Source organism: Anolis carolinensis, chromosome 4 (assembly GCF_035594765.1).
Source record: "Anolis carolinensis isolate JA03-04 chromosome 4, rAnoCar3.1.pri, whole genome shotgun sequence".
Classification (NCBI taxonomy): Eukaryota; Metazoa; Chordata; class Lepidosauria; order Squamata; family Dactyloidae; genus Anolis; species Anolis carolinensis.
The window spans coordinates 236,159,996-236,182,423 of NC_085844.1; the positions used below are offsets into that span (position 1 = coordinate 236,159,996).

At 40.6% G+C, this 22,428-nt stretch overlaps 1 protein-coding gene across 1 annotated transcript in view; it reads left to right on the top strand.

The window, feature by feature from the left end:
* The first annotated feature begins 14,610 nt into the window (after positions 1-14,610).
* Positions 14,611-22,428, top strand: part of vapb (VAMP associated protein B and C) — a 62,023-nt gene continuing 54,205 nt past the window's right edge. The window contains exon 1 of the mRNA XM_003223735.4: positions 14,611-15,028. Coding sequence (XP_003223783.1) covers positions 14,971-15,028 — 58 coding nt within the window. The 5' untranslated portion in view covers positions 14,611-14,970. The remainder of the gene's footprint in view (positions 15,029-22,428) is intronic.

The window sequence follows — 22,428 nt, forward strand, 5'->3', positions numbered from 1 at the left end:
TAAATAAATGCCTTCCATTGATTTTTCTCCTGTGAAATTGCCGATAGGATATACTTAATTCAGTCTCTTCCTGCATCCATATATAACTGCATTCACTTTCTTATGTTATGAGAACCATACATCCGGAACCAAGCTACTTAACAGCTCAGCACAAAGAATTCTGAACAAAGAAGAATGATATTGATGTTTGCATCTCTTTCTTAGGTGTGTGTATGTGCATAAAGTGGGAGGCAGGAGTTATGTACGAAGTATTATGTAGACCATATTTGTATTGACAATTTTTAAAGGTTTTCTTTTTACATATATATGTGGAGGGAGATGCAGGGCACAGCTTGAAATATTGTTCAAGGAAATGATTCTTGTTACTTTGTGTTCGATAAAGAGACCAATTAATAAATTGCCTTTTAAAAATTTGAGTGCCTTTTAAAAATACAAAAATCTTCCCCATCCCACAAAATAACATTTTAAGTATAATGAGTAAATTTTAGTTGTTACAATAATTTTTATGTTACTTTTTAAAGGTAATTCTGGGAACAGCGTTTTTATATATACAAAAAATAACATGCTACCTGTAACATTGCTTGGAAGTCCTGCTGAGTGGGTTAATATGGCTTAATGTTAGAATGTATAGTTTGTATTGGTGAAGTCCTGGGCTCAATTCATGGGATCTCCAATTAACAAAATAACAGGTAAGCATTGATGGGAATGACACTCTGAATAACAAGCCACTAATAGACTAGGAAATGCCCATTAATAAATATTTATTTATTTGGGAAATTTCACATTTTAAAAATAACATATTATCGAAAGATTTCCAGTTGATTTTCACTATGGATGGCATATGTTCTGTATCAGAAACTAGAGTGGATGCGTTCTACCCAATGCAATTTTCTGAATTAGCACCCCAAATAATCAAACCAAATCTAAAGTTGACCAAAAACTGATTTGCAATCCTTTTGGTACTAATGTTGGAGAGTGGTCCCTGGTCAAAGTGGTCTCTGGTCAAAAAAAGGTTGGGATCCACTGATTTAGCCTTAAGACCTGTTAGATTCACATGTTTCAATTGCCTGGCCCTGAAAACTATCTATAGCCTGTTAAGGCATTGTAGAATAGTAGTAAGAAAATTATTCCCACCCTTAGCTGCATTCCTTCATGGTGATCAGTAGACTATTTGCATGCAATGAATACATCTGAAGAAATAGCAAGTAGAGCCACAACCAAAACAGGGCCTCCATTTTTCTCTCCACCAAACCCTTCCCTTCCTTCTTCATCCTCTCCAGCTGGTAGATTCCAAGGAAAATCAGATGAATCACATTTTCCAAAGTTTGGAGTGTATTGTTTGCAGAGAACTTTTGAAGTTGGGCCAAAAGCTGCATGAAATTAGCCCACCCTTGCTGTAAAATAAATGAGTTCCATTGTTTTTATTTCTAGTGAAGGGAGTTGATATACTGTTCTGTCTAGCAGACCACAACTTTATGAATAAAGTAAGAGAATTTCCAAATGAGATGATTTCTCAAGGATCAGGAATGCATGAATCACTAGTCCAAATGGCAGGGATTAGTGGGAATTGATATGGACTGCATTAAACAGATGATAGAAGGAAGAGAAGTTTGCTGAACTTTGGGTCACTGTTCTATGACAGCTTCTTCTGATTCCAGTGTTCTAGCAAATAGCTATGCAATTATCTAGATGGGAGGCTGCTGTCTGGATGGAGCCTTAGAAATTTGATCTCCAGCATAAGGAAATCAGTGGCAATTTTTAAATTTTCTCTCTCAGCTCTAAAAGCATATGATTTGACAAAATGTATTTACAAATAAGATAGCTACAAGGATAGTTTAATCTTGATAGCTAAGGTCAGAACTTACAAAACTTTCTACATTATGTGTTTCAGGTCGGAATAAATGCAAAGGCATTTCAGTTATTTTGAAACCTGAAATCCTTAAACTAGGTTTGCAATTATTTCTATTCAATGTGTAACGTTTTAAAAAAAACATTCAAATTGTTTTCAGACAGAGAGGGAAAATGCTGGAATTGCTGCAGTTGTGGAGAGGATGCCCTCTTCTTTGCTGCTGTAGTCCTAAATACCATATAATTCCTTTTCTGAAGCAAAGGTTTGCATTAGATGGAAGAAACTTGTTGATGTCAAAGGCAATTCTCCCTCAAAGTAATAGCTGTTGCATTTTTCCCACTTGTATTTGGTGTAATTCTTAGGAGGAAACCTTAATAAGTTCGTTCACCATTCAGCTGGATGGGCAATTAACTAAATTACGATATTTGTGAGTGTAAAAGGTCAAAAGTAGATGAGAACCTTTTTTAATTCAAATAAACTCAAAGGTTGCTGTATAGTAAGGGCGGTCAAGCTGACTATATGTTTCTTTCTGCCTCCAAATCTGTGTTGAGAGCACATGCGATTATCTGTCACAGCTATTTCACCCTCAAGCCAGCTGAGTTATTTCTACACATTGCCTATTATTACAAAGAATTGGCTTGTTTTTGAGTTGGTAGAATGTTAATCTGTATGCTACGTGAACATGCTAACAAAAACACAAGTGCTAACTGTGGTGAACTACATTAATGGTATTAAAATAAACTGATTTCATAATAGTACAGTATATCCATAAATAGGCCTTTAAAATATTACTTGGGATCATGCTCCATCCACTGAGGGGAAAAAATATTCCTGTACTGCCTATATTAAACTGCAAGAAATTGCACAATCTATCTTTATAATAACACATGTTATTTTATGATGAAGGGCAAATAAGAATAAGGCAGTTTTGCTAAGTATGTGTCATAAAATAAATTGTGATTCAAGTTCTATTAACAAACAGATCAGCACTGAGCCAGAAGAAGGTATTTAGGAGTAGGCTAGAGCAATCTGATGCTTCCCAAAATCTTCTCTAGTACTAGAGATGAAGAAGTGAGCTGTCCATTAATGAGACTGTCATGTGGTACGAAAATCATAGAATCATAGAATAGTAGAGTTGGAAGAGACCTCATGGGCCATCCAGTCCAACCCCCCGCTAAGAAGCAGGAATTCGCTTTCAAAGCACCCCCGACAGATGGCCATCCAGCCTCTGCTTAAAAGCCTCCAAAGGAGGCTCCTTCTTTGGAGGCTTTTAAGCAGAGGCTGGATGGCCATCTGTCGGGGGTGCTTTGAAAGCGAATTCCTGCTTCTTAGCGGGGGGTTGGACTGGATGGCCCATGAGGTCTCTTCCAACTCTACTATTCTATGATTCTATGATTTTCGTACCACATGACAGTCTCATTAATGGAGGGGTTTTGCTGGCAACACAGGCCAGCAAACCTCTAAGTGATTTCCTATTTGGGAATTTAGGCAAACAGTATTAAAATACAATTCCAGAAGGGCAATCACTTGAAAAAAATAAAAATGAATTTAAGTATATAAAGAACAATATTTCAGACTGAGATTGCAGGCCTGTAATGAACATCAAATAAAACATTTCTCAGTGTGATGCTGTCACATTAAAAAGAAGTTTAATTATGGTTTTCACTAACAAAAAGTTCATCAAATAATCAGGAATCCAGGAATCTTGGTGTTAGATTTGATCACAACTGGAGTTTCATATTTGGTTTTTAGTCCTACAGTTCAAGAAATACACCAGCAACCTGGAAAGAGATTCAGAAAGGAGGTAAAAAAACCGGAAGAACATCTAGGAAAGAATATTGGATTGTGTGAGTTTTGAGCATTTTCTAAGCCTAATGAGGGGTCGATATATTAAAATGCCCCATGTCTGAAGGGTAGTTTTTGTCTCTAGAATCAAAGCAAACACCTCGATTAGAACATCCATGAGGCTGACACTTGAAAGAAACTATGGACAACCAGAACATGTCAACTTGATGACATGTTTTAAAAAATGTCAGGGGACTTATTTTTTATGCCATACATTACACCAGGGATTTTAAAACTTTGATCTTCTAGGTGTTTTGATTCCTCATATGGAAGCCTTGATCACCTTGAGCAATGGTTGGGGATTTGGGGAACTGGAGTTCAAAACATATGGCAGACCAAAGTTTGAGAGCCACTGTGTTACACTATTTGGTCTAAAAATATTACCTCAGTGGAAAAAATCAATGTATTTGTTTGAAATGGCTTTGTGTAGGGAAAAAAAATCTGTATTTGGTAAGCATCTGGATTCAAATTCTCCACTATGTCTAGAGTTGCCTGTATTGTAGATCTAGTTCTGCAAAGACTATTGGATAATGTGCTGAAAGTCAGATTAATCCCAGTAAATCTTGCACAAGTGATGTTGCAACAGGTTGTACTCATTTTTTCTTAGCTTGACAAGTAGCCTGGTAGGGAATTTGTAAAACATTAACTATGATTTGCAGTGTGTATGAAAGTCTAAAGACTTTTCTAATTGTTAAATGTCCTTGGGCTGGTCCTAAGTCATGTGTAGTGTACATTTGCATTGTTAGCTTGTAGTGGATAACAGTAAAGGTTTTGCAGAGTATATCTAAACTCTTAAACTCACATCATTTATAGAGATGTTTTGTTACTCCTTTTGTAATTATGATTTTGTTAAAGAATCCTTCATGTTAACATGTTTAAAACCCTTGTGTCTGTTTAGGCAAATGTATACTTATGCCATAACAATATGTTAACTCACAAGCTGGATGTATTGTGCAGAATAAAATTGTAAATGGTTTAATTAAAAATGTTGTTTGTAACACATGCTTCTCAATTTGTTTTTAAGTTCCACGTGCCTGAAAGTACAATTTCTCTTTTCACAACTGTTACATTAACATTTCCCCTGTAGGTAAAGTGAATGAACTAGCATTGTATTCTTTGTGTAAAATGTCTCCGTTCTGCTTTGTTTTCCTTTATCACAATTATTTTTCATCCATGTGTTATCTATCTAATCCATTAAGTCAGTCCAAATGCCTTTATCAAATTAAATGAAGTACTAGACAAATGATAGAATCACCTTCGTATACAGATTCATTTGGGAAATTTTCTGAGTCTGTTTTTAGTTCTCTTTCATACTTTATTGTGATATTGTACTAGTTTTGTTAGCTGCCCAGAGAACATGGCTTATGAAGTACCTTGGTATCTACTGGGGCTTGGTTCCAGCATCTCCCATAGATACCAAAATCCATGGATGCTCAACTCACATTATCTGACAATGGTATGGTAAAATCCTTATATAAAATGGCAAAATCAAAGTTTATTTTTTATTTTTAAAATGTCAAGCTGTGGATGACTGAATTTATAGGCCAACTGTATCAAAACAGTTTTTAACTTGATTAGACTGGAAGTCCCAGCAATTCTAGCCAAAAAGTAACATAGAGGAATGCTTTTGGATGGAATCCAGCAACATCTGAATGGACGCATGATTCCAACCCATCCTTAAAATACATCTTTTTTTTTTTTAATGAGATCATTGCATCCTCAAAGCACTGGCTTCATCTGATGCCTGCACAGCTTTAATATAATTGTTTTTATTTTACAACTACGCAATGCTTTAACCTTTGAGTCAGAAGTCAGATGAAGACATATAAAGATGTCTGTGATTCACACAGTGTGTCAGTTGGTAGAATATGATGCTTTACGGCTGGTGCCAGCAGATGTGTTCATTACAGCCAAGTATTTTGGAACATTGCTTTCATGCTGTGATTTACTTGTTTTATAGACCTCTAACCTACTCCATTTCGTTCTGGGTGCCTTTGCCCAGATATAGTACCATATCAGACAGGACATGCCAAGTACATCCAATTCCACATACTGTTCCACATCTTAAGCAGATACTTACTTTTAGTTTAAGACCGTAAAAAATAAATTCATTTATTCAAGTAGATACTTAAGTAGGAAAATAGAACAAGGCACCTTTGAGACATTTCAGAAAGCATGCAGTAAGCAATTTTACTTTGACCCATGCACATATATCACATTTGTCCTAGAGATGGTGAAGGTGAGAACACTAATGCTTAAGGCCACACAAACCACACTTTTTTGAGACTAGCAACTGAATAAGTATATATTACTGCACATTATTTGTATCTATTAGTTTTTATGTTTATAAGGGTGCCAGTATAATTAACTAAAAATGCAGTGCCATCTAGCCCATTGTATTTCTGATTTATATGCATGTCTGTAAAAGCTATACAGTGAAGAAATGTGACTGGAAGAAAATCAACTCATTTGAAATGAGTTGGAGATGAGTTCTGCAAATACCATGGACTGCTAAAAAGACAAATGAAAGGATCTTAGTGCACCCCCCCCCCCCCAAATCTCATTAGAAGCAACAACAAAAAAAGACTAAGGGCATTGTCCTTTGGACATACCATGAAATTTTACTCATTGTAAAAGATAATGCTTTGCAGAGTGGGAAAAGAAGGAAACTTGGTCTTGATTTTGCAAAATCTAAATATGGCAGTTGATGTTCAGGGATCTTTCATGTCTCATTCATCAGGTTGCTATAAGTCAAAATCAACTTGATGTCAAAAAACAAAATATGTTTTAATTTGATCTAGTTCTGAAAACCTTTTTTGTTTTGCTTTGAGGGAGGCAGGGAGAAAAATTTGAATAGGTAAAGAAATGTAGCTAGTAGCTACTACCCATTATGGCATTCTGTGGCCACTTGTGCAAGTTGAACAGATGTTCCCATGAACCAGATGAACTATAGAGCATCAACTGAACCAATGGTTTTGCCTCAAGTATTGCAGCTGGCACTGTGTTTGCAGGATGACAATCTGGGCTAAAGGCTAGTTTGAGAAAAGCTAGAGTTCAATTAGAGTAGACCCACTAAATTGATTAATGGTAAGTCCGCATTTAAATAAACCCTGTTGATTTAATTGATATACTCAGCTTGTGAGCAATAATAGGATTCAGGCTAGAATCAGAGGGCCCTAGCGGATAAATCTGGATCCAGGATCATAATCTTTTGAGCTAAGAGAACTCAGTTGAACTATGTTTCTACACCCCTTTAGTCTTTGGTCGTCTTGCTGCTTCTGTGGATTATTCTGCTAGTTTTTGGCCTTTGGGAACCTCAGCTGCTCAATTTGGAACGTGTCTGACTTATATTTGCTGCACATGGAAAAGAAAATCTTACCTGTCTTGAGCCATACTAATCAACTTTTGAAATGCTACTGGCCAGACAGCTGGCTCCTCATGCATCTCAAATCTTGACCACATGGGGCTCAACCCTTAGGCAACGTTGAAATACTGCAAGACATTTGTGGATGCACAGAATGCTGTTCTTGAGCTGCTCCCGATATTTCCACGTTCTACTCTACATGTTTCTGGAACATAGTTTCCATCAACCCTAGCCATAATAGCTAATGATAAAGGATATATAGGATGTGCCACCCAAAAACAAAGGGTGAATCACAAGTTATCCACCTCTAGTCTAATTCATTTTGGGTTATTTCCGCCCTGAAATCAATTTAACTGTTATTTCTCTATCCCACAAAAACCTGGTGTTGTTATTTTTTAAAAGATGCTTTGGCCTCTATTCTGAAGGGCTATAGTGTCTGGTAAGTAGCTGTCTCAGTGGGAAATTACCAAAATCTGTCTTGATAGTACACTTTCAGCCTTCCCTGTAATCACGTATTTATAAACGCATCAGTTTTATCAAGAAAACAGTACGACCTTCCCTTGGCCTTTTTCAGTGTCATGCCAACTACATGTACATACCGCTTGCCAGGTCACTAAGTTGTGCAAGTGTGTATGTAACTCCAAAAGCCAGTAATTATATTTCAAACACGAGAAGGAGGGGATGGAAATTTGTAAGGAGAATTGATTGAAAATCCCAACACTAAATCGAAGACCCAAAAGGAGTACAACCACTAAATCAATGAAAGCTTGCTAAATCAGCATGTGTCATTGATTCAATGTCCGTCCACCCTAGCTGGGTCTAATAACTGGATCTCAGCCAATGTTGTGGGTACAATTTGGTTACAATACAATCTTGCAATTAACTAACAACAGTGTGATCTAGCTGTTCAGTTTACACTTGTGATCTTTCATTTTTTTGCAGAGAAAATCAATAGATAATTAATTGCCAAAAACAATGGGAACTGGGAATCTCAGAATGTTTGTTCCCTCTTTGAAGCTTTAATTTTTTTTCCTGCACTTCTTTTGCCTTTTTCCTCTACCTTTCTTCCATCCTCAGCCACTGGCCAAGGGATGTGCTGCAGGAAGGGATAAGGTATTTTTGGTTGTATGTGCAAAAACATGCAAAAAAGGTAAGTGCGCAAAAAAAATAATGCACATAGAGTACAGATAGCAAGGCTGCTTGATTAAAAGAGATAAGAAAAACCACACCCACAATATTACGTTGTGTTTGTGTTGTCTGAACAGGTTTTTCTTCGCTGTGTGTGTGTTGCACTGCCATTGCGTTCACAAAGACACAAAAATTATGGCTGATAAAACAATGGTAATGAAATTAAGCACCTGCCGCATGAGTAATATCAGATGATCTCCACAGGATAAGTCCCAGCAATACACTACTTTAAAAAAAACCACAAAATTGTGCCTTATCAATAATATATATTCTTACGGCACTAGAATGTGTGTGCTTTCAAGTTGCCTGTTGATTTATTAAGGGCCCATGAATTTAGTTTTTTGGGAATTACATGAACTACAAATCTACAACTCTTGGGGACTCAAATTTTGAAATGCTCGTCACAACTCTACGCTTAACTATTGTTTCTACCCTCCCACTCATGAAAGTCTGACATTTTATAGGTGTTGTGGTTTTTTAAAATAATCTTGAAAAATACCTAATTATATATTTCAGTATACTTTGTGATTTGTCTGAGAAACTGCAATTCACTACCATGGTTAGGCCTTTATTGAATGGAAGAGGGCCCCTTCCACACAGCTGAATAAAATCCCTGCTTTGAATGTTCTGCTTTGAACTGGAATATATGGCGGCGTGGACTCAGATCACCCAGTTCAAAGCAGATATTGTGGGATTTTCTGCCTTGATATTCTGAGTCATATGGCTGTGTAGTACTTTGGCCACATGATGAGAAGACAGGAAAGCTTGGAGAAGATAATGATGCTGGGGAAAATGGAAGGAAAAAGGAAGAGGGGCCAACCAAGGGCAAGATGGATTGGTGGTATCCTTGAAGAGACTGGCTTGACCTTGAAGGAGCTGGGGGTGGCCACGCCCCGACAGAGAGCTCTGGTCCATGAGGTCACAAAGAGTCAAAACCGACTCATGTTAGATCTGTTTCCAAACTGATAAGTAATAAATTCTAACTTCTGAGCATGTTATTAGAAAAAAATGGTGAAAAGACACTGTAATTAACTAGAACAGCAATGACATACCTTGTGAAAACAAAGAAGCCCGGATCATTTTGAAAATCTGGTTTTGCAACCACTCCTTTGCAAAAATGGTCCGGAAAATGGGTGTAACAAAACTGCCATGAGATAGAAGTAAGAATACATATGATGTTTCTCCTGAACAGGAAAGGAATGGGATATTTTGGTAGAAATTGCATTTTATATTTAATTTAGATATTATGATTTAAATCCCAAGTTCACAAACAGTTCCACCAGCCAAGGCCTGTTATTTAAAAGGGGATTTCGAGTAGAAGGATTGCTGAACAATTTTCTAACAATGTTTTGTTGAAGGCTTTCATGGCCGGGATCACAGGGTTGTTGTATGTTTTCCGGGCTGTATGGCCACGTTCCAGAAGTATTCCTCACAACCTCTGAGGATGCCTGCCATAGATGAGGGTGAAACGTCAGGAGAGAATACTTCTGGAACATGGCCATACAGCCTGGAAAACATACAACAACCCAATTTTTCTAACATATATGTTGTTGCTATTTTCAGCATAATACTTTGCAAATTACTTTACAGAATAACAAGAAATGGCAGGTCTCTGTCTCCAGTGCACAAAACTAAAATTCTGAGAGTAGGGAAAACAAAGAGGACAAAAGAAAATGAAAGTGAAAGAAGGAGATAACATGGGATTAACGAACTAATTAAACAACACATGCCTAATAACATACAGTCCTCAGGAGTATGTCTACTGTACAGTTGCTTCAATATGCTTGAAGAAAGTGATGAGAGAATGGATGGACAGGGGGCTGTTCTGTTGTGCTTTTACTTATAAAGTATACAATTCTTATTTGAAGGAATGCCTTCATTCATGTGCCCACCCCGACTTCTGGGGGAGTCTATGCCTTGTATAATTCCCGCCTACACACATTTTTCCTGTAACGGTTTACATCCCTGCTTATATATTTCAAGCCAAGTGTTATTCTTTTGGCAGGAGATTGGCAGGGGGTGGCTTAGAATGATTTAAAACTGACACCTCTGTGCCTATTTCCTAACACTCACTCATGTGAAAATTGGATCTACTAATCCTCTCTTCTTTCAAGTGTAAAGATATATCATAGGATACCATGTTAGGATTGCCCATGTCATCATATTTCCTATTTGTATGTATGGCTGTGAAAGTGGACAGTTAAGAAAGCAGAGACAAAGGAAGCAAATTTGGAATATGGATATTATGGACTGCCAATACAGATCAATGAGTCCTAGAGCAAAGCAAGCTTGAACCCTTACTAGAAATCAAGATGGAAACCATGCCCTATTTTTTTTATCATGTCAGAAGTGACTTGAGAACATACTGCAAGCGCTCCTGGTGTGAGAGAATTGGCCGTCTACAGAGACATTGTCCAGGGGATGCCAAGATGTGTTAGCTGGGAGGCTTCTCTCATGTCCCTGCAAGCTATAGCTGACAGATGGGAGCTCGCCCATCCCAGCAACCTTCAGGTCAGCAACTCAGCCTTCAAGTCAGCAGTTCAGCTGGCACAAGGGTTTAACCCATTGCGCTACCACAGCTCCTATGAGAAGCAGCTTAGGTAGCTAGACATGTTTAGCCTGGATAAAAGTTAAGCGGTGACTTGAAACCAATGTTTAAATATTTGAAAGTAATAATAATAATTTTATTGTCTGCCTCTCCTCATGGCTCAATGTCATATAGAAGAGAAGAAGGCAAGCTTGTTTTCTGATAGTCCAAAGATTAGGACATGTAGCAATGGACTCAAACTACAGGAAAAGAAATTCCACCTCGACTTAGGAAGAACTTCCTGATAGTAAAAGCTATCCAACAGTGGAATAGACAGTCTCCGAATATGGTGGAGTCTCTTTAATGAGTTATCAAGTTTTACTAATCAATTTGAGCCAGAAACAAATCTAAAAAATAACTCCACAAATGGAGAATATCTTATGTCTTATTTTGCAAATGACTAAAGCTGAGAGCTGTTAGTGCACTGGGAGAGGCATCTAGCACTAATCCTTTGAAACTGTACCCCCCCCCCCCTTTTTAAGCGGTAAAGGTTTCGTTCATGGGTGTTCCTACCGGTAGTTGCAAAGAAAGCACGATTTTAATTTGGTTTCATCTTTCATCTTAAAAACATTTTAAATTAAGTTTTCAAAAGGATACAACTTAATTTCCCTGTTAAAATAAAAGACACTAAAATAAAATCTCTCTCCTCACAACCTTTCTGAAATACCCTGTATTTTAATGTTTTATGCTCCATGACACAAAGGATTTGAGATATGTGTGTGTGTGTGTGTACACACAAATACACACACACACACACACACACACACATTAATTGTATGGTGTCATGGGAGTACTCCTGGATCCGTCTCTCCAAATGTCAGCCCAGGTAGATTTGAAGGTCAGGAGTGCTTATTATCAGTTTCGGCTGATCTGCCAGCTGCGCCCTTTTCTAGATTTGGAGGACCTTAAATTGGTAGTGCACGTGTTGGTAACTTCAAGGTTGGACTTCTGCAATGCGCTTTACATTGGGCTGCCTTTGTACCAAGCTCAGAAACTCCAGTTACTTCAAACTAGGGCAGCCAAATTGGTTACAAGAATATCCAGGAGTGAGCATATTGCACCTCTCCTAAAGTCACTCCACTGGCTGCCAATTAGTTTCCAGGCAAAGTACAAGGTGTTGATTTTAACCTTTAAAGCCCTAAGTGGTTTGAGTCCAGGTTATCTACAGAACCTCTTTCTCCTGTACAACCCGCTCCAAACACTGAGGTCCTCTTGGGATGTCTACTCCAACCTGCCAGAATTCAACTGGTGTCTGTCACTCAGAAGATCTTTTCATCAGCTACCCCGCAACTGTGTAAGGACCTGTCGGAAGAGCTCTAACAGCTAAATCAACTATCAGAATTTAAGAATAAATTTATGTCAGCATCATCATCATTATCACAGGCAGTCACTCCTGGCCCAGTATGATTTTCTGGATGGTGAGTCTGTAAGTGACTGTGAAGACCTATTCTGGATCTGCATGAAGACATTGATTCCAGGTGGAAGGCGGTCCTGAAAGGGTTTGTTTGAGGCACCTGCTTCTTCTGGGCACCTTTCTCTATTACTGCCTCTTCAAAATCCATGGCTCTGTTGGTAACAGCTGACCTCCATCCAGTTAAAAGGCTCAGGTGCCAAGGCTTCCCTGTTCTTTGTGTTTATAGTAGGTAATCAGGGCCTGTGCCTTCCTGAGGCTGAGAGTGTGTGACTTCCTACAGACAACAATTCATTAAGCATTATTTTAAAGGAAGGAGTTGTCTACAACCTCTGTGGCCTAGCAATCATGACTGGAGGCTTGAGGAAAGATTGTGACTCACCCAGGCAACAACTTACTAAAAGTTTATTCTAAAGTGGGGGAGGCAAATGTCCTCTGCTATGGAATGTGCCTTCCTTCTGGAGGGGATCTCTGCTTAGTGCAGCAACCCAAAGCTCCAGCCCAGCCCTTCTGGTCTGCTGGGAAATCCTTGCCAATAAATGCCAATGGCAGAAACTGCCCAAATTGTAGGGTGTCTCCCTGGGGAAAAGGCATAGCAATGGGAACCCTACTATCCTCTGGAAAAGGGGAGGGGAAGAAGCAAGTAGGTAAAGGCCTAATCCCCCATTAGAAACCTGCCTCCTACCACATGCTGAAGCAAAGAGCACAAAAGGGGAGCAGAGCCACCTCAAATAGCCTGCAGCTCCGCCCCTGTCAACCGCCTCCACCAAGTCTGGTTTTCTTCATGAGGGCCTCCAAAATACCTAAGGCTTTCCCTGCCAGTTATGGGTGGGCCAACTTGGTTGCTTCCACTATATCAGCTATTGCTACAAGTAATGACAGTGGATAATAAAGGTAAAGATTTCCCCTGACGTTAAGTCCAGTCGTGTCTGACTCTGGGGGTTGGTGCTCATCTCCATTTCTAAGAGCTGGCATTGCCCGTAGACACCTCTAAGGTCATGTGGCCGGCATGACTGCATGGAGAGCAGTTACCTTCCCACTGGAGTGGTACCTATTGATCTACTCATATTTGCATGCTTTTGAACTGCTAGGTTGGCAGAAGATGAGGCTAACAGCGGACACTCACCCTGCTCCCTGGATTCGATCCGCCATTTTTTCGGTCAGCAAGTTCAACAGCTCAATGGTTTAACCCACTGCACCACCGGGGGTTAATAACAGTGAATAAATTGTCAAAATTTGGTTCAGATAGTGCTTGCAGTTCTGGAGGGATTTGTTTAATGTTTGCTTCTCATAGACTTAGCATGGGGATTTGGTTATCCAGTTAAAATTCATGAATAAACCTGTTGTTTTTTTTTTTACTTGAATATCAAAAAAACCCCAAGATTATCGTAACCAGACTGATTGAAAACTGGCAAATAGAGGGAGAAAACGTGGAGGCAGTGACAGACTTTGTATTTCTAGGCACAAAGATTACTACAGAAGCAGACTGCAGCCAGGAAATCAGAAGACATTTACTTCTTGGGAGGAGAGCAAAGACCAATCTCGATAAAATAGTGAAGAGTAGAGACATCACACTGGCAACGAAGGTCCGCATAGTTAAAGCAATGGTATTTCCCGTAGTAACTTATGGATGCGAGAGCTGGACCAACTGATTTTATGCATTGTTGGTTGATTTTGTATAGGCACCTAATTGTGCCAGTGTTGTAAGCCGCCCTGAGTCCCTTCGGGTGAGAAGGGCGGGATATAAATATTGGAAATAAATACAGTAGAGTCTCACTTATCCAACACTCGCTTATCCAACGTTCTGGATTATCCAACGCATTTTTGCAGTCAATGTTTTCAATATATCATGATATTTTGGTGCTAAATTCGTAAATAGTTACTACTACATAGCATTACTGTGTATTGAACTGCTTTTTCTATAAAATTGGTTGTATAACATGATGTTTTGGTGCTTAATTTGTAAAATCATAACCTATTTTGATGTTTAATAGGCTTTTCCTTAATCTCTCCTTATTATCCAACATATTCGCTTATCCAACGTTCTGCCGGCCCGTTTACGTTGGATAAGCGAGACTCTACTGTAAATAAAAATAAACTTATGTGATGATGGTGTTGTTTGCTGTTAGCCGCCTGGAGTCTCTATATGGGGAGAAAGTCGGGTGGAAAGAAAAGGGAGGCAATTAATTATGAAATAAATGAAATCAACGTGGCCTCCCCGTCTCCTCCTTAGGAGCAGCATCTCCTTTCGCTTCCCGGGGGAAAAGGGAGGCGGTGGAGGTGGGCTTGGCTGCTTTTCCTCCTCCTTCTCCGGAGACGTCAGCTTGCAGCTCGCCTTCGTCCCGCCTCTTTCTCCTCCCTCTTTCCCTCCTTCTCTCCTTGCTGCAGCGTCCTCCCTCCCTCTTTCCTTCCTTCCTCCCTTCCTGGGCCGGGCAACGGAGGAGGGCAGCGCCTTTCCCTCTTTCCCTGGGAGCGCGCCCGGCTCAGCCTCTCCTCTGCCTTCTCTCCTTGGAAAGGAAGAAAAAAAGGGCGTCTTTCCTGCACAAAATACAGAGCCGGAGCGCGCGCTCCCTTTTGCATGCGCGCCCGGGGTCCGGCGCAAAGGGAATTGACTGTAAATTAAAAATAAAGACAGCCCTGTATATATATATTTTGGTTCCCGAGGAAGAGGAGGAGCAACAGCAGCAGCAGGAGGAGGAGGATAGAGGAGGAGGAGGAGGAGAAACATGGCGAAAACCGAGCAGGTCCTGAGCCTGGAGCCGCAGCATGAGCTCAAATTCAAAGGTAACTTGGAGAGAGCGGGCTTCCTCCTCGCCCTTTTCCTCTTCTTTTGGGGCTGGCTGGGCGACAGGCTGGCTCTCCCTCTTCCCTCCCTCCTGCTTCTTCCTTCATTAAACCGAAAGAGATCTTGTCTAGATCTGTTTGGATATAATCCGAGGCGCCGGGGTTGAGGCAGGAGCAGCAGCGGCGCGCATTGCCGCGGTGCCAAAAAGGGCTCAGCTCCAGCGGCAGCCATTTTTCCGGGGGCTCGCCCTCCTCTTCTTCCTCCTCCTCCTCCTAAAATGTCCTTCGTGGAAAAAGCACCGGGGGGATCCGAGCTGCCTCCCCCTACATCCCTCCCTCCCTTTCCCAGCCCCCTTTTCTCTCTCTGTCGCCCCTTAAAGCCGCTGCGCAATCTCTCCTTCCTTGGCTTGGTGCGATGGCGAGGTTGGATAGGATGGCACAGAAGCGTCTTTTTCTAGAACCAAAGTCTTGCTTGGGCCACATCTCCGCTGCCATAGGATGCATTATTATATGGTCAGGATGGATTCCTCTGAGTCTATATTGTGCACAAGGGCCACCCAGTCTAAGGACCCTTCCACACAGCCCTGTATCCTAGAATATCAAGGCAGAAAATCCCACAACATTTGCTTTGAACTGGGTTATCTGAGTCCACACTGCCATATAACTCAAAGCAGATAATGTGGGATTTTCTGCCTTGATATTCTGGGATATAGGGCTGTGTGGAAGGGCCCCAGGTTGTCCAACCCCCCTTCTGCACTGGGCGTCCTCTTCAATATCTCTCCTTTGGATTTGTGCCTATATACATACACACACACACACATATACATTAGCTGTGCCTTGCCACACGTTGCTGTGGCCCATTGGAATTGCACTGAATAGCTCCGGTTTTTGGGGGTTTTTTAGGCCCTGTGGAGGTTCGTGAAGTGATATTTTGTGGTTTCAACCTCGATGCGTAGATGATGGAATGTGTTGTGAAATTTCGAGGTTGGGGGGTGTTTAGTTTTGTTGTTTTGCTCGGTGCCAGGATTCCATCACTTTTTTATATACAGTAGAGTCTCACTTATCCAACATAAATGGGCTGGCAGAACGTTGGATAAGCGAATATGTTGGATAATAAGGAGGGATTAAGGAAAAGCCTATTAAACATCAAATTAGGTTATGATTTTACAAATTAAGCACCAAAACATCACGTTATACAACAAATTTGACAGAAAAAGTAGCTCAATACATGGTAATGCTATGTAGTAATTACTGTATTTACAAATTTAGTACCAAAATATGATGTATTGAAAACATTGTCTACAAAAATGCCTTGGATAATCCAGAACATTGGATAAGTGAGACTCTACTGTATATAGATACATACAGTAGAGTCTCACTAATCCAAGCCTCGCTTATCCAAGCTTAGGGGTTATCCATGCCATTTTTGTAGTCAATGTTTTCAATATATCATGATATTTTGGTGCTAAATTCGTAAATACAGTACAGTAGAGTCTCACTTATCCAACATAAACGGGCCGGCAGAACATTGGATAAGCAAATATGTTGGATAATAAGGAGGGATTAGGGAAAAGCTTATTAAACATCAAATTAGGTTATGATTTTACAAATTAAGCATCAAAACCTCATGTTATACAACACATTTGACAGAAAAAGTAGTTCAATACGTAGTAATGCTATGTAGTAATTACTGTATTTACGAATTTAGCACCAAAATATCACGATGTATTGAAAACATTGATTACAAAAATGCGTTTGATAATCCAGAATGTTGGATAAGCGAGTACTGTAATTACTACATAGCATTACTGCGGATTGAACTACTTTTTCTGTCAAATTTGTTGTATAACATGATGTTTTGGTGCTTAATTTGTAAAACCATAACTTAATTTGATGTTTAATAGGCTTTTCCTTAATCCCTCCTTATTATCCAAGATATTTCTCTTTCCAAGCTTCTGCTGCCCGTTTAGCTTGGATAAGCAAGACTCTACTGTATATATATTTGCTTGGCCCTTTTCTTCTGTTCGGGCCTCCTCTTCAGCTTGGTGGGGAGGCAAAGTCCTTCCTGGAAAAACCTCCTTTCAGAAGCCCTTTCTTCCAAACCTTGTGTTGTTTATTGGTCTTAGTTTGTATTGAGGATTGAGGTGCCTTGGGTCTCTTAAGGTTGCAGGTGGGTGGATTGGGTTGCAATATGGGAAGAGAGATCTGCTTTCATTTGTGTGGTTGTAGAAAGGAAGAGAAGAAGCAGCCTCAGGGAAATCTTAGGGGTCTAAAACAGGCATGGGCAAACTCGGGGCCCTCCAGGTGTTTTGCATGATTATTTTTGGCTTGCTGTGAGTTTTCCAGGCTGTTCCAGAAGCATTCCCTCCTGATGTTTCACCCACATCTATGGCAGGCATCTTCAGAGGTTGTGAGGTATGTTTGAAACTTGGCAAGTGGGGTTTATATATCTGTGGAAAGTCCAGGGTGGGAGAAAGAATCTTGTCTGTTTGTGGTAAGTGTGAATGTTGCAATTAATCACCTTGATTAGCATTTAATGGCCTTGCAGCTCAAGGCTTGGCTGATTCCTGCCTGAGGGAGTCCTTTGTTAGGAGGTGTTAGCTGGCCCTGGTAGATTTCTGCAGAGATGAGAGGATCCCTCTTGTCCTTTGCTGAATGTAGCATTTGTTGGATTTTCTTAGTGGGACTGTAGATAGTTTGTAGGTTGTGTTTCGTCATCAGCTTCCCTATGCGGTCAGTGGTTCCTTGATGTATGATAAGAACACTTTTGCCCTGGGTGGATCTACCATACATCATGCAGCTGTGGACAAGTCTACATAGGGACCACCAAACACAGCAATGCCCAAACATGAATCAAGGAACAGGAAAGACACTGCAGACTAACTCAACCAGAGAAGTCAGTCGTAGTAGATAACTTGATGAACCAACCTGGACACAGCATATTATTTAAGAACAACCTCTATGTCGGACTACACAGAGAAGCCATTGAAATCCACAAGCATGTGGACAATTTCAACAAAAAGGAGGAAACCATGAAAATGAACAAAATCTGGCTAACAGTATTAAAAATACTCTAAAATCAGGACAGTAAATAAAGAACAACACTCAAAACGGGAATTCCAAACAAGAAACAATCAGGGACAGCTAATCGCTTCCCAACAAAGGATTGTCCCAGGCAGGAAGCAGCCACGTTTTGACTCTGCAAGGCTTTTCAGTGCTAATCAAGGTGATCAATTACAACATTCGCACTTGCATCAAACAGACAAGAGTTCTTTCTCCCACCTTGGACCTTCCACAGATATATAAACCTGTCACGACCCGGCTGCAGGGCACCAATAACCATACACAGAGGCCAGAATCTATCTAATATCTTTATTGAAGGAGTATATAAAGTTAATAAAAACAAGTGTAGAAAATAGTCCAGAATTAGACCTTTCAGGAAAGGTCAAAATTAGTCCAAAGAAACAATGTCCAATATGAAATATTAAGGTCCAAAGTTATAATCCAATAACCGAAACACTCACTTTGCCAGGCAAAGTGAGGGGAGATGACAAGGTCCTTTAGTCCAAGAACTTGAACGAGGCTAGGAAATAACTTGACTCTCGGAAAAACAAGGCTTGAATACAAGACAGCAAGGAACGAGAAACAAGAACAAGGTCCGTGGTGTTTACTTGGCAAAATCCGGGAAACAAGGCAAGGCTGGGTCTTGGAAAGCAAGGCAAAATCCGTGGAAGAACAAGGCTGGAAAACGAAGGCTTGAATCAGGAACAAAGGCTTGGAAGCGGAGTAGCTGTCCACACACACTACTCCAGTTGCTGACGAATTGACTCCGCAAGAACCCTCCGGGAGCAAGGAACCTAAATAGGCCTTGTTTTCCCCACCAGAGAACACTTCTCTGGGGAACCAGAACCGAAAGTCAATCTCTGTGTCCAGATGTATGACTCCCTAAAATTTCTCATGGGAACAGGCTTAATCATCTGAATGCTTTGCTGCTATTCTCAAACTCCTGCGATTAGCCTGTTGCACTCCTTTCTGCTGGAGAATGTAATTACGGCGCGAAAAAGGGGGAGAACTCGACTCCGGGCTTGTTTGGGAGATTTCTGGAAGACAAACCTCCTGCAGGTGCAAAGGCTCAATTTCTGGCTGAAATGGTTCCCTTTCTGGCTGAAATGGAGGAAAACCCAAGTTCTCCTCTTCGTCAGTCACAACAGCACTAGGAATGGGACTACAATGCCCATGAGTCATCACAAAACCCAACTTGCCTAGTTTCCAACAAACCTCACAACCTTTGAGGATGCCTGCCATAGATGTGGGTGAAATATCAGGAGAGAATCCTTCAGGAACATGGCCACACAGTTCAGAAAACCCACAGCAACCCTATTAGATTTTCTGTTTTGGCATGGCATCTCAGTTATTGAATAAGTATTCTGTAAAAAAAATGGAGATCTAAAGCAGTCCTCAGTGTGGGTTAAATCCATTTGCCAGTAGAGTAGACCCAGTTAATTGGGGGATTTACATAAATTCTGATGTAACAAGTTCCCATTGAGTTTCATAAATGAGTTGGAGTCAGGGCTCAGAAGTCCCACTATATCCAGTGAAGCTCACTCGCAGATAAGCCTGAATCCGCGCTGTCTTGTTAATTTTTGATGCTCCAAGCAGGAAAACAAAGCAGGCTTAATTGGAAGGCGATCCCATGGCACTTTTATCTGGCAAGGTTTCAGCCATGTTCCAGTTATTCCCTACTACAGCTTTACAGTTATCCAACAACGATCAGACATTGCATACATAGATTGTACTGTGGCCTGGAACATGTGGGACAGGTTTTTGCTTGTGATGCAACAGATTCTGGGACCTTTGGCCCAGTGTGCGAAGTATACTGCTGGCTTTTAAAAGAGAGAGAGAGAGAGCTTAAAAAAAACAACAAAACAGCATTGCTTAGGCCTGTATCTAGTCCAGTCCAAGATTCTTTACCCACAGTAGCCAACCATGTGTCTTTGGATAGTTCACAAGTAGGAGCAGCACCCTCCTGCTTGCATCTTTCAGGTGTACTTCCTCTGGTACTAAAAGTCATAAATAGCCATGGGGATATGGGCAGTAAATTGCTATGAATTCTTCTAACCCCTTTTTGGCCAAGTGGATGGCCATCAGCACATCTTTGAAGAATTCTACAGTGAAGAATCACTTCTTTTTTATGTGTCCTGCATCTCCCACTGTTCAAGTTTATTGGATGACCCTGCTTTCTAGTATTAGGAAGGAGAAGGGAAAATTCCTATAATTCTCCACCCCACCTTCAAACCTGCTCCTTCCTTGCGTTGATTCTCTCTCCATGCCTCCAAAATACATATTATATGTATTTACTAGCTAGGGTATCTGGTGTTGCCTGCGTTATTTGAAAAAGTCAGTTTGTAATTGTACAAAATGCATAAGGTTGTGGATTAACTACAACTGACATCATGCCAGGTTAACCCCTAAAAACTCCATCAGTACTTAAAGTTTGTTATGTTGGGCAACTTTGCTCTGGATGCATCATCGGTGGAGTTTAGTGTGCTCTCTAGCTGTAGGGGAAACTACAACTCCCACTATGGTGAGTTAGTCCTCTCAAACCTCGCCAGTAGGCTGAGTTAGTCATGAGGGTTGTGTGTGCCAAGTTTGGTCCAGTTCCATCATCAGTGGAGGTCACTGTTTTCCTGGTTGTGGGTGAACTACAATTCCCAGAAAGGAAGGTCAGTTCCCCCCAAACTGCTCCAGTAATCCAATTTTGGCATATCAGATATGTGTGCCATGTTGGGTCCAGATCCATCAGTGTTTGGATTCACAGTGTTCTTTGGATGTAGATGAACTACAACTCCCCCAAATCAAAGGGAATCCCCCCCCAAAGACCTCCAGTATTTTTTGCTGGTTATGGGGGCTCTGTATGCCAAGTTTAGTCCAATTCCATCTTTAGTGGAGTTCAGAGTGCTCTTAGATTGCAAGTGAACTATACATCCCAGCCCTACAACTCCTATAAATCATGGTGAATTCTCCACAAATCTCTCCAGTATGTTCAGTCGCTGATCAATTCCTCTGTTTGCTGTGTGTCATAGAAAATAATAGGAAAGGGTTATGGGAGAGGCAGTGGGCGGGGTCATGCAAATTCCACATCAGTGGAGAGAGAAAGGAAAACTGGAATGCCTGTTGTGGGGGAAAAACAGAAATTTTAGGATGAAATTGTCCCCGTATGCAAGACTTCATGTGGGTGGTGGGCAGGATGGTGGTTGTGGAAGACATTTGCAGGGTTCATGGCGCTCGCTATAACCTGCCATGTCATTGAAGGAAGTGCTTTTGGTACCTCCTGCACAGTCGGAGTTTTAGCTGTTTGTGGAGGAGGGAGTCTGTCTGTCCACACCTCCGCCACAAACACATCTACACATTTTCATTTTTATTATGTGTATTGATATCTCATGTTGAGTCTTCTTTGAGCAGGATGTACTACTACTACTCATAAAATAATAGGCAAAGCATTAGACCTCTAGATATTGGCTACATTCAGCCCACCTTTGCTTTAAAGCACTCTCCCAATCCATTTGAACACCTCAGTAACCTTCTTCTGCACTCTTTCATTTTGGCTGTCTTCCTTCTTTATGTGTTATGGTAAATCCTGCTATTTTTAGACTGGAGCCTAAAGAGGTAGCTGCCTTTAACACATTCAATGATTTTTTTGTATTAGGCTTATACTTGAGTAATCAAGCGCTGAGAAAAGGATCGAATTGTGCTGGACCGGGCTTCTGGTAATGTAACGTTGTCATAATAGGCAGCAACAGTCCATTTATTTATTTATACTGGGTTGATCAGAAACATTTCGGATAGCAGTGATGTTGCAGGTATTGTGCTAGCAAATTTTGCTTTCAATGCTAATGCTGTGTGTTTATTTGGAAGATAAATCCAGTTGAATTTAACAGTTTACATTTTTGAGCAAAATGTGGATAAGATTATGCTGGAAGCCATGCATGTATATACCCATATTTGATGGTTTAAGGGTAGAGAAAGGTTCCAAATAGGTTCATTTATATGGGTCTGAACTAGAATCTTCATCATATTGAGTGTGTGTGTGTAAAAACATGGATCCATTGTATATGTGGGGAAGCTCTCGGTGTAAGGTGAGATTAAAAATAAATGTCACAAATTGAAATTGGATATATCATCCATACATGACTCATCAGCCAGTCAACTGAAGTAAACAAGATTTGCTCACAAGGGGCCCTTGGACCCCTTTTGCGGATTCAGGCACACCCAACCAATCTTGGCCAGGGCTCAGTTTTCATGGCAGTACACTTGAGAGTTCTACTTTCTGTAGTGAAACATCTATCCTAAATTGCCATTAAGGTCTGGTGAAACCGAGAGAAGCCACTGGATGAGCTCTG